The following is an 18160-nucleotide window of genomic DNA, read 5'->3' on the forward strand; positions in this document are numbered from 1 at the left end:
AAGCCGCAACGCATGAGGTCAAATGAGAGTAACACAAAAGGCCTGAGTCAGCATTTAATTGATTATTTTAGGGCATGTGTTTTGCTTTTTGAGGCATCCTCTGACATGTCAAAGATGGTTCAGCCTCAACGAGAGGTGTATCACAAAGAATGACAGATGCAAACAAACATCATCATATGAAGAAAGCAGTATCACATTCAAGACTGCAGCATCGCCATACGTGTCGTCACTTGTTATCAAAAATAGGGTGCTGTTTTAACTCTTTGACTGCCAAAAACGTTAAATAACGTTTAATAAAATCCTATGGATGAGTGCCAAAGACGTTAAAAGACGTTTTTTTTTTCAAAACAGAGGTGAAACTAACCATTTTCTATTGTTGATTACTGAAAAACGGAATAAGGTAGAAACAAACTTTTTTTTCTGATGAAAGATGAGAGTCCAATCTTTCATTTGGTAGTATGTGTGTTTCCATAGTCCAAACACATAATTTTCTGAGGAACTTGAAAGATCAGTCAAAAATGCTTAAATCGGCAGGCACCCACGGCATCCCTTTTCTGAAAACGTCTGGCAGTCAAAGAGTTAATGTTCTTACCTTTGACTGTTAATAGTGGCTACGTTATTACACAACAGGTGAGACATCAGCAGCTGCAGGCACAAACCATTGCAAACATCTATTAAAAGTCGGGGTCAGTTATTGACCGATTCATCCACCATTAGCTCCGCACTATACACCTCCACATCATACAATAGCCTACCACAACTAAAACTTCTTCTTATTGATGCCCTGTAGCAAATCATTCCCTGTCTACACCAATTTTATGTTTTCTTACCCCACTGATATTTCAAAGATGATGCCATACAGTCAGAAGATTATTTGGAAATCATTTCATGGTTTCAAGCAGTTAAATGTGATTAAGGACAAAAAGCACGATGAAGAAAAATTTAAGAATAAAAATAATATAGTACTCCTCCTCTCCAAGAAAACACAAGCCTTTCTCCAGTATCTTGTACTCCAACTGCACTATATCCATGTGGAACCTGCTCGGTAACACATTATCATACACCAACTCACTTGTGGATTTCATACTATGCATTATGTACAGGTTAATGTTTCTAAATGTTTTCATGCTTACTGCCATTACTGCAGCAGTTTCCTCTAAAAGTGGCAGATAATCTTGCTTTGATAAAATACCCATGACGTGCAATCAGTCATTATCAAGATCATCAAATAGCTTTATACCTAATCCACCATGTGAGATTTATTAAACTGAAGCCACAGAAATACGCTAACACCTGGGGACACAACCTATGACTAAATAATGCTATGAAGGCTTTCATTTAACACAGAGTGTTTAATATCTTCTCCATAGTCTTCATCAGACTGTGCCCGTGCTGCAATTTGCATCATATACAGTAGTATAGCATCATCGAATCTGCTAAAGGGGATGCTAATACACAAGGCAGGTGGCAAATTTCAAAGACGGACCCTACAAATAATCAATCATTCTGCAGGCGAGTTGTTCAATGACCCGTGGAAGGATTTCTCATAAAATTTGACGTGTGAGGTTAATCCTACCTGCATCCTATGGTGTAATAATCCATTTACTGCTCTTTGACACTCTCAATTACACTTCACACTCCTGTTATTATTCTTTTCTATAATAAAGTATATTTTTTCTTTGTCCCCATTTCTATGTGATGTCCAAGAAATCCTCTAAAGCCACCTACTCGGCCCAAAACCATCAAATATAGCCTCGCACCGGTTCTGCATTGCAACATTGGAAATATGCCGTCTGAGCGCTGACCACAGCACGTTTGGAAACAAATCCATGATTTCACATTGCACGGTCTTTAACAAGCTGGCAACATCATCCCGGTCCTAACCTCATAGGTACTTTTCTAGTCGGTCACTCAACTTCCACCAAAATCACGTGTTGTCTGTTTTGTCGCCAACCTACACTATGAAGTCGCGTCCTTTCAGGATTGCCTCTGTATGCGTTCAATACTACAGCCCGTGCCACCTTGGTTTCCAACCTGCTCGCTTGTAAATTCAATGTTCAGCTCTATTCATGCCCCCGAGTTGTTTTTGTGTGCATGTCTTTCCTCTGAACTGTGACAAATTGGTCTACAGCAACACGGTATCACAGCTGGGAGCACGGCATGCGCAAAAACAACCCAGAGCTGTACAAGAAACCCTCCAAGCCTCAAAATATTCATTTCATATCAACAATGCAACCGTAAGTGTTTTGCAAGCTGTTCAATTCTGGCTGTTTCCACAGGCAAGGAAGGCGAGCTCCGGAGAAGGGAAACATACAAACATTTTGTCATATTTATGATAATAATTGATAAATAAGTGATAATAATGACTTCTTTCTGAGGCAGCTCCAGAAAGGCACGCCGACTTGATCAGTTCTACAAACAGCTTCAAGGAGGAGAACGACACAATTGAAGCGTGTCATCAATGAATTCCTCTCGACAAAGGCCCTGCTCTTTGAGGACCACCAAAGACCCCAAACGCATTTGTTTGGTCACACATCCTAAAGCAGCAAAGCTGGTCCATGGGACACATGGTACCAGAGACAGAACCAAAAATATTGTATTGCTCATCAGAGTCTAATAAAAGTTTGCAAATCAGATGCATCCGCCTCTACCTCTGTACACACATTAAACTGTTGGTTGCGGTCATGTGATACGGTAGCAGAAAAAGTATGCCCAGAAGCTATAATAAAACTGCCACAATATCGTTGTCGTCATGTTACGATATTAAAAGCAGTACATCTGTTAAAAAAAAGTCAGGTTGATTTCCATTTGTGCAGATCTAGCACCTTTTTTTTTAGTGCAGTTTAATTTTCAAAAGGCATGTTTTGGCCCTTCTATGTTTAAAATCCACGCCAATGGGGAATGTAATATGCTTGTGAAGCGAGTTAATATGTGGAGGAACTCAATGTGTGCGTACAAAAGCAAGTAGGTGCCTCAATATTAAGTGTGATTAGAGCCTGTCAAGTCAAGTCATCTTTATTTATACAGCGCTTTCAAACAGCATTAGCTGTCACAAACCGCTTTACTTGTAGGCTATTTATATGCATTGCTGTTCTGTACAAAAGCACAATATTGTCTTTTTTTTTAGTACAAGTTCATTTTTTCCTCCAATATTGTGGCCTTTTTTTGTATCACCAACTTCCCCACAATATTGTGATAATTATCGTACCGTGAACCTTCATATTGTGATGATATCGTATCGTGATGCTTGGATATCATTACACCTCTACGTGAAACAAATCCACTGTGTGAAAAGATTGGATCTAAAGGATCTAACCCCCACCACCCATCCACCACCGACCCCCCAACCATTGTATAGATAACACCACACAAATGCGTTCATGATTATGATCTCATCCCAACATCTTGAGCTACACGTCACCACTAACCAAAACACCTACTAGATATAAGTCAAAAATAGCAAAACAAATATCTAGATTAAGATCATGTGAAAAATGAAACTTAAAAAAAATGCATTGGATTTATTATAATGGGACACTATTATGATATAATATTGGCATTGTTGGATAAAACCACGTTTGACTGCGTTTTGAGGAATGTAGTGTTTTTGACATAAGTTAAATTCCTTGCCTTTTTAAAAATAAATTTAGTTAGCTGGGTGCACGTTAGAGGAGCATAAAATTTTGATTTAAATTAGGGTGTTTTTAAAGAATAGTAAATATAGTGGTAGTTGATTTAAAATTATATTAAAGTATGTCATGCCACCAAAAATGTAAGAATCTTCTATTTTCAGTGTAAAATCAAATAAACAATAATACTGAGAATCTGCGTCTCGGTGTGATCCAAATGCTTTCTAATACTTTCTAATGAGGAAAAAAATACATGCTGCTTCAGTTCTACTGCAATAGCATTGTTTTACTTCACCTTATTTGCAATCTTAGCCATGTGTGCATTTGACATTATGACCTGGAAACACATTAGTGTCAATTTGAGGTGTATTAAGAGCATTAAGTTTAGCTTGGAGGGATAACTGACACGGCTGTAAGCCTGCACACTTCAGAGGAGCAGCAGTGTAGGCATTAGACTTCCATTGTATAGATTTGTGAAAGTGTGATTATGGAGCTTCTCTCTCTCTCTCTCTCTCTCTCTCTCTCTCTCTCTCTCTCTCTCTCTCTCTCTCTATCACTCTCTCTCTCTATGTAGTTATACTATGCTCCTGAGAGCCAGGTTGATCCAGCACTAATGACTCGCTCTATGGTTACTGGGGCTTGTGGGAATGCACGGAGGGAGGGAGGAGGTGGAGGCAGCTGTGCTAAATCCTGATGAGGGAGTTGTCAAAGATGGATGACTTGATTTGTACTCCTTTTTCTTTTATTTTTCTGCTGTTCTACTTTCGGGATGTGTTTGAGTGTCCTCTCCTGCTGCAGTTGACAGAGGCAAAATGGGACTGTGGGCTTTATTAGTAGTGGGTCAGCGCTCACTCTCCACCCAGGTGGCGACTAAAATGCAGCTGGGCTTGGCCTCGTCCAAGTAACAACTTGAGTCAACAATGGAAAACAGATTGCCAACAAAAGAGGCACAAAGTACTAAACAGTGCGAGAAACCTGTTAGAAATCTCAAGAGGAACCTACGATCACCATGAGACACTAAGTGTTGCCTTGAGTGGATTCAGCACACAACATAGCAGCAGCCAAAATCACAAGTGAACAAAAAGTCAAGTCGACGCTGCTTGCCAATCACTCCCCACTCGGATGTAGGACGAGCACAAGGTGCTGAGAGTCTTGAGCTGGCCTACTTCTTGAAAGCTGCATGCAATTGTGGACTGCTCGCTTGTCTTACCTTGCTCACGACTCAGGCTGCGAATGTTGCTGGAACCGTCCATCGTTGCATTCCCCCAGTGAGACAGAACTCCATGTGATGCAAAACAGTGCTGCTGGAGCTGGCTTCACCCTAGCTACCATGTGGAGGGCTGCTATCACTTGTGCTGTCTCGCCCCATGGGTGTCATTATCCAGGGTGTGATTGGAGATGTTTTGTGGAGCGTCTTTTTACGCTACCTTTCCCTCACTGTCTTTCTTCTCTTCTTGCATGCTGTCTTGATGTAAGCCCATCCTCCTTTTCTCTATGAGCTAATTTAGCGGCAAAGACAATAGTGTGGTCTCACACTTCTTCTTCCTCTACAGTACAGAGTGGATGGATTGTGTGTGGGGAGGGTTCGCCTGGAGAGCTTTAGGCGCGCGCTAAGCACAGTCAACCACTCACAGCTCTTGTAGTGAAGGGGAAGCGCTCGGTTCAACGGCGATCACCTGGGAGAGCGAGCGCTATTAGAAGGACAAGGGCGGGAGGAAGGAAGGAATAGAGGCAAAGGAGGAGGAGCGGGGAGAGGAAATGGACCGAAATGCATCTGCTGAGATAAAAGGGAGGAGAGGGATGCGAGAGGCGCAAAGGAGCCAAGGTGGCCGTGATTTGCAAGTGGGGAAGAGCAGCAGTGTGTGGCACACATGTTTTATTCAGCACAGAGAGATGCTGAGGGATAGGAGCAGCCAAGCATGGATGGGTTTGTCCCAGCAGTCGGCCAAAGGGAGACACAATACAGGGGTTGTGGGAGGGCAGCAGGAAGGACTGGCATAGTGATGGACTGGCTCATCATGTCACAAAGCTTGAAGAAAGATCTGTATATGCTACAAAGTTTTAGACAGGACTAAAGCTACACATAAGTCTGGATAGATTTCCCCCACTGCAGTGTAACAAAATAAAAAGATTTGAAAGATATACGGTATCGGTCCACATGAAAACACAATGCAAGCTGTCGCTCTTTTAGCAAATCAGGAGCCTAAAAAAAGTAACAGCGGCAGCCTCCCTTGTCACGCATTCTGACTCCTCCGTTCCTCAGTATAGTGGGAGACGAGGATGAACATTTGCACACGCCAAGAAGAATAAAACCAGCACTGCTATGTACAGTGTGAGGAGATAATTATTCCAACGCTGGGTTTCCCTATCATTTTCTGGTGTATTTGCAGGAGGTCTGTTTTGAAGTACTTCAAATGTTTGTGAACAGCCCAAATACATATTCAAAAATATTGTGTTTGTAAAATATTTCTGAGATACTCCTCAACCAGAAACTGTACTTCATTCTCAATCTCCTTTGAATCAGGGCTTCAGATTTGGAGGTGCAGATTCTCTTCACACGAACTATCCTAGCAAAGCTAAAGGTCACCGCTCAATGAGGCCATCAGAATCAAAGGCAAAGAACAGGGATACAACTGAATAATATAAATAATACAATATATATATATATATATATATATATATATATATATATATACAGTATTTCAAGCCGAAATAATATAGCCGAAAGAGGATGGCGCAAGCAAAAAAAAAAAAAAGCGCTGCAAGCAAGTGTCTCTTTGAATTAAACACCAAACACGACAGTTGAGGTTCCGCCTTGCTCGCTGGTGTTTGTGAGTAACGGCAGCTTCATTGTGCACACCGGAGAAGAAAGAGGGTCACTTTGTAAATATGTCAAAAAAGAGAGCGCTGCCGTACTGCACTACAGGTGAGCCACTCTTTCTCCTGCAGCGCCTTCCTTTTTTTCTTTGATGAGAGCCCCTCGAGCGCTTCCATTTTTTTCACTTGCATTTCGGTGGCCGTGCTAAATACTTTAGCTAATGTTAGCACTATTGCTATCAACCGTTTTAAACAAGTAAACACATACCACTATCTCCGGGTGACTACAGATCTGTACGGGACGTCGTGTGTGACTTTCCAGTCCGTTCCCAAAGCCGATTGGCTGGTGCGAAGACATTTGTTTATTTTTAAATGTTGGTGAATATGTGAATGTGCCGATTTTAAGTGCACCGCACCGTGTCCCGCTCCAAATAGCCTACAAATGTGTCATCCGCACCGCAACGCACGCATCCCTGCCCGCCGGTGCAAAGTACTGTACATTGACTATAAAGTGCAATTGCACCGCCAAAAATTGCTCAGTTGCTCACCCCGCGTTTGGTGTTTAATGTACCATTCGCCAACATGTCTCTGATGTCTGTGGTGTGGACGTATTTCAATTTATATTGTGTTTTGTTAAAATACCTGTGCTAAATAGGCCTAAATATTTTATAATAATATTGTAATTTTAATAAAATAAGCATTTCTCATTTTCGGTTTTTGGTGCATTCCTAATATATATATACGCCTTTAACCCTGGAGAACCCCCCCAAAAAAGGTCTTTGTTATTTGAGTAGCAGAATTTATAGGGGCCAAATTTGACCCCGTGGGTTCTCCAGGGCGAGTCCGGGCTTCGGCCTTCCTGGGTGGAGTTTGCATGTTCTCCCCGTGCTTGCGTGGGTTTTCACCGGGTACTCCGGTTTCCTCCCACATTCCAAAAACATGCATGGCAGGTTAATTGAACTCTCCAAATTGTCCCTAGGTGTGAATGTGAGTGTGGTTGTTCGTCTCTGTGTGCCCTGCGATTGGCTGGCAACCAGTTCAGGGTGTACCCCGCCTACTGCCCGAAGCCAGCTGGGATAGGCTCCAGCACCCCCGTGACCCTAGTGAGGAAAAGCGGCCAAGAAAATGGATGGATGGATGGATGGGTTCTCCAGGGTTAAATGCTGTCCATGCAGATAAATAACGGAGCTAGGAACTAAGAGCGGACCCAGTGAACAAGATTCTAACTTCTGCTTGTCATGTTTGGGTTCTGTTTTTGGTTGTGTGTCTCCCTTGGTCTTGTTAAGTGTAATCCTGCCCTTCCTCGTGTCAACCAATCAGTGCCCTCAGCCACTTGTGTCTTGCCCCAGGTGTGTCTTGTTGTGTCGTTGGTGTGTTTTTAGTCTCCTGTCTCCCCTCTGACTGGGTTGGATCATTGTCGCTGTCATCACTCTTGTTTTGTTGTTACTTTGATTTTTGGTCTTTTCAGAACTTTGTTGGTTTTACCCAGTTCCCTTGTTAGTGTTTTTGTTCAATAAATTGTGTTCAGTATTACATGCATCCCTACCGTGGTTCTCCTGCCTCCCTGCATTTGGGTCCGTCACCCCCATCGTGACCCTGCTCCTACCAAATGACCTGTAGCAATGTGCCCTGTCTCATATCCATTGAACACCCTCCACAGAACACCACAAGGCATACAGCGTTTAGTCTTTTACGAGTCCACAAAACATGTGTTAAGTCCAGTACCTAGGAAAATATTTTCCGCCCCCACAACGCTCCACCGCGACTATAAATACAACCATTTGTCTATGAAGGTATTGTAAGTACACTCCTTGTGCACTCTCTGACAATGAGAGCGCCACTGCCACCTACTGTAGTGGATGTGCAATTAAACTTAATCCCAGTATGGTACAAAAAAGAAAAGAAAAGGGTTCCTGAGGTCACATGAGCCTCCCTGGCATTGCACTCCGCCCTATTTGAGAAGGAATGGTTAGGTCCCAAGCGTTCACTATAACACAGGTGTCAAACTTGAGGCCTGCGGCCTAAATCGGGCCCGCTGCGTCATTTTTCTTAGCCTATGAAATAATTGAAACAACGCACGAGTCTTTATGCTGTTATTTTATCGGATTTATAATTTCAAAATGGGTTGGCCATCAATTTTTTCGTTAAAAATAAAGGACAATGAAATGCTGGGCCAATTATGTTCTAATATAATGAGGTAATTATAAATGTTTATAGTTTCAAATTCATAACCAGCCCTACCATGGCAATTATAACAACTGTGTGGTCTGTGGTGAAATGGAGTTTGACTCTCGGGTATGGCGCTGAATTTCTCAAAATGTGCCTGAATAAACTCACCAACCGAATAATATCACAATAATCATCCCTCCTTCCGAGAGCACCGATGAAAGGTGGGCCAAATTCATGCATCATTGAACTAAAGCATGCATTAGTGGTCAGTGATGCCTTAAACCTGAAACGATTATCATTATTAAACCTCTGACCCGTGGTTTCGTTATTAAATACAGAGCTACTGAGCATTGCAAGCTCATTTATGAAGGCAGTCAATTATCTTTGTCGAGATGGCGGGTTGGGAGGAAGTTATTTCAAGTCCTGCTACATCACCAGCAAACACAATTTACAATATATTCAGCAGCAAATTTCAACCAATGTATGAATAATACACCTTGTGAATTGTCTCTCCTCATGTATGTTTCATGAGGCAGCAACACAGATTTTCAAATGCTCCAGCACCTCAGGAGATGCAGGAAAACCTGCACTTGCACCAAAAGTCACACTTCATTTATTTGACAGTGTCTTCTCTGTATGTTGGCGTGCAACACCTCCTGCTGCTTGAATGAGCTTTGGGAACATTACATGTCCACTGAGTCACAATACCAGCAGGACCCGTTTCACACACATGGGGCCCTATGACATTTGTGACACAGCAAGAGGTTACCTCAGATCGAGTGTGCCGCTGTGTGCAGTGGTCAGTGGAGATGATCCCTTATCCAGTGACTGTCTCACAAACACATAATTGGAGACCAGAGACCAAAGCATGAACCTCTCATCAAAAAACAAGCTGAGGAGTAGACAATCCATTGCGCACTGCCATTAACCAGAAAGTGCAAGTTAAAATAAGGGAGACGGGACTGGTTGTAAGCGTTATAACCTCATCACGGACAAAGGAATTTCATTTCTTTGGCCTGGACATGCCACAGTGGGACTTGGGGTGGGGTCAAGTGCATCCCCGACAGACCTCCAGCCCCGCCAGTTCTGGATTGAGAAGAATGAGTGACAGAAAAAAAAACTTTCCAAAAAAAAAAAAATGTTGATGTGTCGTGAAGACGTCTCATTTGAGTGGCCATATCCTCCACTTAACTTTTATTTGTGTGCACGTTTTAACAGTTGTGAGCTAGGTAACATTAATTTTGACGTGTTCAACTGTATGTGTTTGCATTGATTGAGTTTTTACCTTAGAATCTCAAGTTAACGTGGGATCCAAATGCAACCTGATGAGTTTTTACCAAATTTCACACCAGGCTCAGAGACCGCACCTCTGGTGAGCATGCTAGCCCAGCTCACTATAAAAGGCAGGCTTCCTGCTTGTCTTTTTTTTTTTTTTTTTTTTTTTTTACTCTTTTCTCTTCCTACTTCTGCCTACCCTGCTTGCTAGCAGAAGGCAGCACACGGCTTACGTGACCAATACAAGCAGCGGCCTCATGGAAGCCATCGCTTTGCGACAGGTCCAGCAAAAACACATTGCTTTCGGTCCCTGCAAAGGCTAAAACGGATTGCAGCGCTAACAACGGGGCTCTGAGGCCCCAACCAAAAGGGCCATTTCCCAGCCAGCAGGTCAACACCCGTGAGGGCACTGACCATCCTGATGAAGTCTCTTTTTCCTGAACTGAACCTCTTTCATTTGTTCTTCAACAGCTTGGTGAATCTCCAATCCAGGGTCCTGCATCTCGGGCCAACACGAGACCATCAGAAAGTGCAGCTTTGCAAACATTAACCAGATTGTACAAATTGGTGCAAGCAATTAGGTTAAACGTTGGATCCCATGTTCGACTAGTTGGGAAATTCCATCACCTCGTTTCTTTTTTCCGTTTTTGTTTTTCTTTGATTATTTTATTATTTTAGTTCATGTTTCTATTTCCTATTACAGTAGTTAGAGTTTAGCTTCTTTTAACATCCAAGTAGATTTTCCTAAATAGATTAGAAAATAAACGTGCATAAAATCAAAACCTGATTGTGTACTGTGAGTGTGTTTTATCAATTTATATTAACCTCTAAGCTAAACCAAAAACTCCCAAATTGCAAAAAGGGTACAAAAGGGTTTTCATCTGTTAAATTTATCAAATCTTCAAAAATAGATGTGGTGCTGCGCAGGCTTACTCAAAATAATTTAAATATTAAGTTTGAGTCTTCTTCAATTAATGAGTCATTTGATTATTCATTTAATAATTAACCGTTATTGATTTAATAATTAATTGGACCGATTTCCCTTACATGAATGTAAATGAGTGAATTTGTGAGAAAAAAAAAACTCTCACTCGGTCAGTGATGAACTGCAGAGATACACGGTTCTCTTACTGTGTGTATGTTTAATATCTGTTTGTTTGATAGTGATTAAAACAGTCTTTGAATGCATGAAGAGACTCAAGCAACATGAATTAAAACACAGCCAGGACTCGCAGAAAACTGCACTAACAAAAACATTCCATTCCTTTTTTTCCCATGTAAGAAAGCTGAGTCAAGCGTTTTCAGTAAATTATTATTCATTCATCCATTTTTCATACCACTAATCCTTATTAGGGCCCAAGTGTGCTAGGGCCTATTTCTGCTGACTCAGGAAACCGAAGAATCGGGATAAAACTCACACAAGCATGAGGAGAACATGCAAACTCTGCACAGACAGGCTGGAGCTTGGATTGGAACTCTCAATCTGAAAATGGTAAGGCAGATGAGCTAAACACTCATCCTCCATGTTGCCATTATTATTATTGTATAACGACAAACTGTTTTTCCAGGCATTCTGGACATTGAAGAGTGAAAAAAGCTCCACCAATTGCACCTAGAAAGCCCTTGTAAAGTCCTTAACAAATATCTACAATTAATCCTTTCAGTCTGGCCGTTTTACCCAGTAGTATTTTATACAGCACCTTGGTTCTTCCATACCTCACATATTGTATAAATTCGGGAAAACACATACCAGAATACAATTAATCCATTAGTCACTATACAGAAACGTGCTTTGCAAAGCATTCATGAGGTTGTTTTTCTGGAGCACACGCATAATTTGTTCACTCAATCTAAGTTGTTAAAATTTCACTATCTTGTGAAATACAATACAACTATAATTTTATACACAGCCATTAAAAAAACATTACCGGCTAATGTACAAACGTTGTTCACAATTAGAGTGTGTGTTCATACACCGAGAGGAAATGGACATTTCACGCTACCAAAAATCAGAACTATTCGAAAAAGTTTTTGTGTCTGTATGTGGTGTTAAATTATGGAATAATCTTTGTTTACAACATGAACAATGCAAACACATTTATAGATTTTAACTGTTATTTAAACTAATGGTCTGGTCACAATACATTGAGAATTCTTTGTGTTAAGATGACATCAGTGCTTTCTGTCTGTGTAAATATGTACTTGCTATTTCTTCACCTTAATCGGTATATTGTTTATTATCATTGTTGGCATATCATTTATTATCATTTCTGGTATATGCTGTCCTACCAGTGCTAGTATTGTTTACTTCCCACATTTGTGTTGTTAAAATTGTAACACGTATTGTTTCTTATGGTAGTGCCACCATGCTAAATCTTTAGTATTCTCAATAAATTTTTTCCTTGGTTATTTAATATTTATTGCTTTCTGGGTATTTGTTTATTATTTAGTCTTAAGGTTAAGTAGCAGAGTAGCTTGGAATTTTGAACGGGAGATGGGGGTGGGATTAAATAAGTTTTCTTCTTCCCACTCTCTTTCAGGCAGAATTGGACTTTATCCTTTTGTTGTTGTTGTTTTCTTTCTCTCTCTCTCTCTCTCTCTCTCTCTCTCTCTCTCTCTCTCTCTCTCTCTATCTCTCTCTCTCTCTCTCTCTCTTTCTCCTTATAGAACTTGACACTGACTGTGTGCTCTGTTATTGCCTGAAACAAAAATTAAAAATGAATGAATGAATGAAAACCTACGGTCATGTTCCTTGGCCTGCCTGTTGTTTTCTTTTTCTTTTCAGTTATCAGGGGCTGGCCAATGGGTGGAGCTTCCTAGCCCACACCTGTTGGTCATTGTGATCAGCAGGATATTCAAGCGCACTGCACCTGAGGGCCAGCGTTGTGCTCACTGCCATAGCCAGACTCCATTTCCTTGTGTCATCAGTCCTGGGTACTTTTTCGTTTGTTTTTGGTATTTTGTTTATATCCAATTCTCGTGTGTTACACGTTCTTTTGTTTGTACTTTGTACTACTATTCTTGCTATATCTCCTTTGGGTGCTTTTTTGTTGTAAATAAACTGGTTAAACGCTCATTGCGCTTTGTCTCTGCTTCTTGGGGTCCTTTAATCATTTGTCAATTTGTGACATCTACTGCCAGTGACTCACAGAGGAAGGTCATGTTTTGGTGGAGAGAACAATAACATCCTACGTACACATATAACACAGAAATGTGACACTCGCACTAAAATGTCTAATTAGATATCGCATATGCTAAAAAAAAAATGTTCAAAATATTTTAGATGTATTTTTGCCAAATTATTTGTAAGTGTTCTAAAACATAACATTCCCAAATGACTACCTAGCTCCAAAGTGAAACGCTCAGCAAAAAAAACTTTCTTTCAAAGAGTTTTTAATACTTTCCCCAAACTGTCGCTTAAATTTAAGACGAGATGGAGGGCTACAGTGAAGTTGGCCAGCTTTGTTATTAAATTTGTGCGTACATAAGTGGGTGTCTGTTTGCGTATATGCTCATTATGTTATGGCTAGCCTAAGGTTAATAGAAAGATAAAACATCTGGAATTAGGCTGACAGCATTTTGCTGATTAAATATTGGAAAGCTAAGCAATTACATCAAGAAGGCATACAAGCACAAAAAAAGACACAAGCAGCTCAGTGTGGTCCAGTTTCGTGGGCACACAAACACAACATCCAACAATTTGTCATCCATCCATTTGTTATGCTGCTTATCCGTATGTGTCATAGTTCCAAAATTAGCTGACTTAAGAGACGTAAAGAGGCGGTCACAGAGCTCAGTGAATCCCTTCTGGAATTAGTTGAAACATCATCCCACCTTTTTAGGATTAGTGCAGCCAAGTACAGTATATGACACTGATTCAACTGGATCAAGAGAAACAGATCCTTTACTTAAAGAGGAGAATCAGAAATGGTACCAATGTACAATATTTCTTGAATTGAAATGTATTTATTATTTATCTGTTGAAATGCCTCAACTTGTTTCTCTAAGGTATTTCATTTTAGTGGCGCTCAGCGTTTTGTTTTTGTAGGCCAACATAATAGTTGATTAATACCTTGTTTCATTATAAAATATTGCACTGTATACTAGGGGTGCACAATTAATTTTATGCGTGATCATGATTTAGGCTGCCACGATGAGATTACAATGAAAATGTGAGTTTTGCTGCACATTTAATTAAACACTTTCTTAAACTGTAGTCAGCCAACCACCAGGGGGCGAACAAACGCTTTATCAAGCTGCATAAATTACAAGCAAGCTCACCCTGCCGGGCGTGCTTAAAGTCATTCAGTGGATTGATGAGGGCGATTTACGTTGAGAGAAGAAATAAAAATAAATATCACCACATTCTATACAATGTGCCCCTGCTATTTGCGGGTGATAGGGACCCGGGCAGCCTACCAATAGCAAAAATTCTTGTGTAATTAAAAAAAAAAAAGCATGTAGGCTATTGATTGATTGATTGATTCATTGATTGATTGAAGGCCATATGCTGTTTTCGAAGTGTCACTGAAGGCAACCACACCTCAGATAGATAGATAGATAGATAGATAGATAGATAGATAGATAGATAGATAGATAGATAGATAGATAGATAGATAGATAGATAGATAGATAGATAGATAGATAGATAGATAGATAGATGGATAGTCATCCAATGAGAATGACGATGTGTGAAATCTGCAAACTGCAAAATAAACTTTTATCCCAGGCACAAGTTTAGCCGAGTATATGTTGTGTATGAAGTTTAAGAAGTGAATTGGTGGGAGGAAGATTTGTTTGGAAGGTGTAACTCACATTATGGTTGTAGGCTAGCGGGCTAGCTAACAAGAAGCTACAGCGCGTAGCATGCCGCTGGACTCTCAGCTCAAACTTTTGCTCCGAGTAAGTTCCAGTGAATACCGGTCGCCATTTCCCACTCTCGTCTGTGAAGCTTTTTCAAACTTCCCGCATGTGGAGGACACGACTAGTCAGTTCGTTCGTTCCCACCTCCCCGACATGTAGCAACGGTCCCACTGTATTCCATTACTCCCCAAGCCTGGTAAGCACAATGTAAAGCACTTAAGTGTAGTACTGTAGAAGCTAGCTGTTACATCAACTGCTATACTTCAGTTTATCTGACATGACTTTTGAGAAAGGCAAGTCTTATATGTATTTCACAGCAAAACACTTCCAAAACCTTTGAAAAACACTCGTGAAAATGAAGTATAGATTTACAGTATACGCCATCCATCCATCTTGTCATGTTCATGTGAATTGCTTTGGAAATCCAGGGACCAATCCTGATGGAATATGAGACCATGGGCCTGCCCTAGAGTGTAGTGTGTAAATGTGTGTGTGCATGTGGCTGCATGAGGCTATTGAGGTCTGATACTGGCTGATAGGCAAAACTGTCAAATACAATTTGTGAGGCCAGAAAGGTGGCAGCTGTATAACACAATGTAATATGCTTAATCCTCTTTTCAAAAAGTATAATCTGGATGCTTCAGCAGTAAGTAAATATAGACTGCTATGTAACCTTCTAGTTCCTTGAAATGATTGAGACATTTGTCTTTCATCGTTTGTGCTTATCTGATGGAGAGCGATCTTTTTAATTGAATATCAGTCTGGACTTTAAGCATCACAGCAAGGAGAAAATTACCAAGATTGTGCTAAACTGGTTCAAATCTTATTTAAAAAATGATGAGCATTGACGTCTTCAACTACTATTGTAAAATGTACTTGTAACCTTTCAATAGACTGCGATGTTACAAAATGAGATAAGATTAATTTTTGTAATAAGGCAAAGGCTTAAATTTGCACAGTTAAGATTCTTGACTGTACAAATTTGTTAATCTTTATTCTTTACTCAAGAATAACATATTTGCTAATGCTAGCAGCCACGTGTGCTTTACACAAGGTTTACAGTCAGTGCATGAAATGTGTACATGCGTAGTTGTCTAAACATATTAACTCATTCAGTGCCATTGACGACTATAGACGTCGAAAATGTATTTTAACTATTTCTATTAGTTTTCCACTTTTGTTATTAAGAGTATGAAAACCTTAAAAAAAGAACATTTCGAACAAATATAAAATTTATGATTAATCGTGAGTTAATTAATGAAGTCATGTGATTAATTACAATTAAAAAATTTAATTGCCTGAAGAGATTTAAAAAAAGAAAGATTATTAAAAATTAGGGGCGCCAGGCGATTACAATTTTTAATGCATGACTTCACAAGTTAACTCACAATTAATCACAAATTTTATATCGGTTCTAAATGTTCAATAAAAAAAATCTAGGTTTTCACACTCTTGTTAACAAAAGTGGAAAAAATATGTTAAACTAATATAAATAGTTAGAATGAATTTTTGACGTCAAAAATTGCTGCAATTTTTCTTTGGAAACTGCCCAGACTGAAGAGAATTGTTTACTAACCCAACACTTCCAGGAAAATGCATTTCAAGACAACTTTAAAGAATGGTGTGTGCCAAATATCCACACAGATTGTGTGTTTTAGGTGATGCAATTGTTATCAACTCTATGGGGGTGAAGAAGGTTAAAATGTGCAAGAAATTCAAAGTCATTGTAAGCTTGGGCTTAAAGCTGAATTGATTATTTAAATTTCATGAGATCCTCATCTTACTGATTTTCATTTTGATATGCATGTGCACAGTATACCTGCGCTTCATAGCTTTGTTATTCATTTTGTGTGCACGGGGAGACAGTACAGAGTTGAAACTTTAATAACTGCATATTTATGTGTGGGGAGGGGGGGGGGGGAGAAAATACTCACAGCTGTAGGCTGCGGATCATTAGCTCACAGGTTTATTCTTTTTTTAAACTACTCAAGCAGTCATGAAAAAAGTAGGATTAAAAAAAAAACTATTCTAAATCAGGGGGTGGTCTCCCGCTTAAGTGAGGGGGTGGTCTCTGTTTTCATTGCTACTACTCATGCGAGTAAGCAGTTGCAGTACGACAGAGATTTACGTGCATTTGTGGATGAAAATGACTCTGAGAAATGGCTCCACCAGTAAATTGCTGCTCTTTAGTGGTCGTTGTAACATGTCATTAAAGAACATGTGATGCATGATGAATAACATTATCTTAACGTCTGCTGAGATATCATTTTTCTTCCCACTAAAAAGATTCTGTTGCATCCCGTCACGACAGATCACTGGCAGATAGCTATCCATGAGTTATATATTGTAGCAGGGCAGTCAAGGCAAGTACACGTGACCCTTAAAATGACTGTTTGCATCTCAGCATGCAGCTGAAGGCTTAATTAAGAGTAAACCTTGCAAAATAAGAGTGAGTGGGGATGCTAGCACCATGGACAGTGGCAAACGGAACAAGCCACGCTCCCATCAAGGATTATTTTGTCAACCCCTGTGCCTCTACATTTAATATTCACAGAATTGCAATGTGTTGTGGTACAAGTGCTGTGAAGGGAAACATTATAGCTGACAGGTCCTACAATAGAGTAAGCTGTAAATTACATACTGTTGTTTCAGAACGGGATCATCCATCAATTATTATTATTACGCTACGACACTACAGAAAAGAAAGGGGGGCTTTTAAGAAAGGCTTCCTCTCCTACTGCATTGATATCTGGAGGATTTGAAATGTCCAAATATGTTGGCAACCATATAAAAATAAATGTGCATGTTTGTATTATATAGAAAGAAGACTGTTCACTAACACGATGTAGAGCATTACATCAGGGACATTACTCGCACGAACACACAATGTGTAGCAATAAATCTTGGTCATGCATATGATTGAATCGAAAAGGTAAATGTGGAGGAAGTAATGAGAATGTTATCTTTTTCAAAACACTTTATTTAAGTGCCCTAAAAAGGCCTGAGATCACACATCGGTTCTGTCCTCTCGTGTTTGCCTGGCATTTGATACCGTAGACAAACTCATGCAGCTCTCAGTGCCTCAAATACAAGTCCCCCCCCCCCCCCCCCCCCCCACTCTCAGTTTTAGGCCAACAGAGTTATATAAGGTATTCTAATGCTGAAGCATTGTGTTCAGTGTTATGCAAATGTGTGTGTGTTTGTGTGTGTGTATATATATATCTTTAGATAAATTATATGAATAATGCACCCTGGGATAAGATGAAGTTGGACTGGAAGAAACATGTATCATTTTCAAAATAACTGAGAACTAAGGAGCTTCTCCTTGATGTATTAACGCGAGTAGGTAAAAATATTCACAAATGTTTGGCATAGAAATAATAGTCATGATAATAATAGTAATGCAT

General features: G+C 40.0%; 1 protein-coding gene across 3 annotated transcripts in view; it reads right to left on the reverse strand.

Annotated features, from left to right (window-relative positions):
- Nucleotides 1-18160, reverse strand: part of plch2a (phospholipase C, eta 2a) — a 145007-nt gene that overhangs the window by 63669 nt on the left and 63178 nt on the right. Inside the window, exon 1 of one of the 3 annotated variants that reach the window (XM_077579813.1) lies at nucleotides 4840-5311. The exons of the other annotated variants lie outside the window; for them this stretch is intronic. Within the exon in view, the coding sequence (XP_077435939.1) occupies nucleotides 4840-4882 (43 nt within the window). The 5' untranslated portion in view covers nucleotides 4883-5311. Of the gene's footprint in view, nucleotides 1-4839; nucleotides 5312-18160 lie in introns of those variants that run through there. 3 annotated transcript variants of the gene reach the window in all.

The sequence above is a fragment of the Vanacampus margaritifer genome, chromosome 1 (assembly GCF_051991255.1).
Source record: "Vanacampus margaritifer isolate UIUO_Vmar chromosome 1, RoL_Vmar_1.0, whole genome shotgun sequence".
Taxonomy (NCBI): Eukaryota; Metazoa; Chordata; class Actinopteri; order Syngnathiformes; family Syngnathidae; genus Vanacampus; species Vanacampus margaritifer.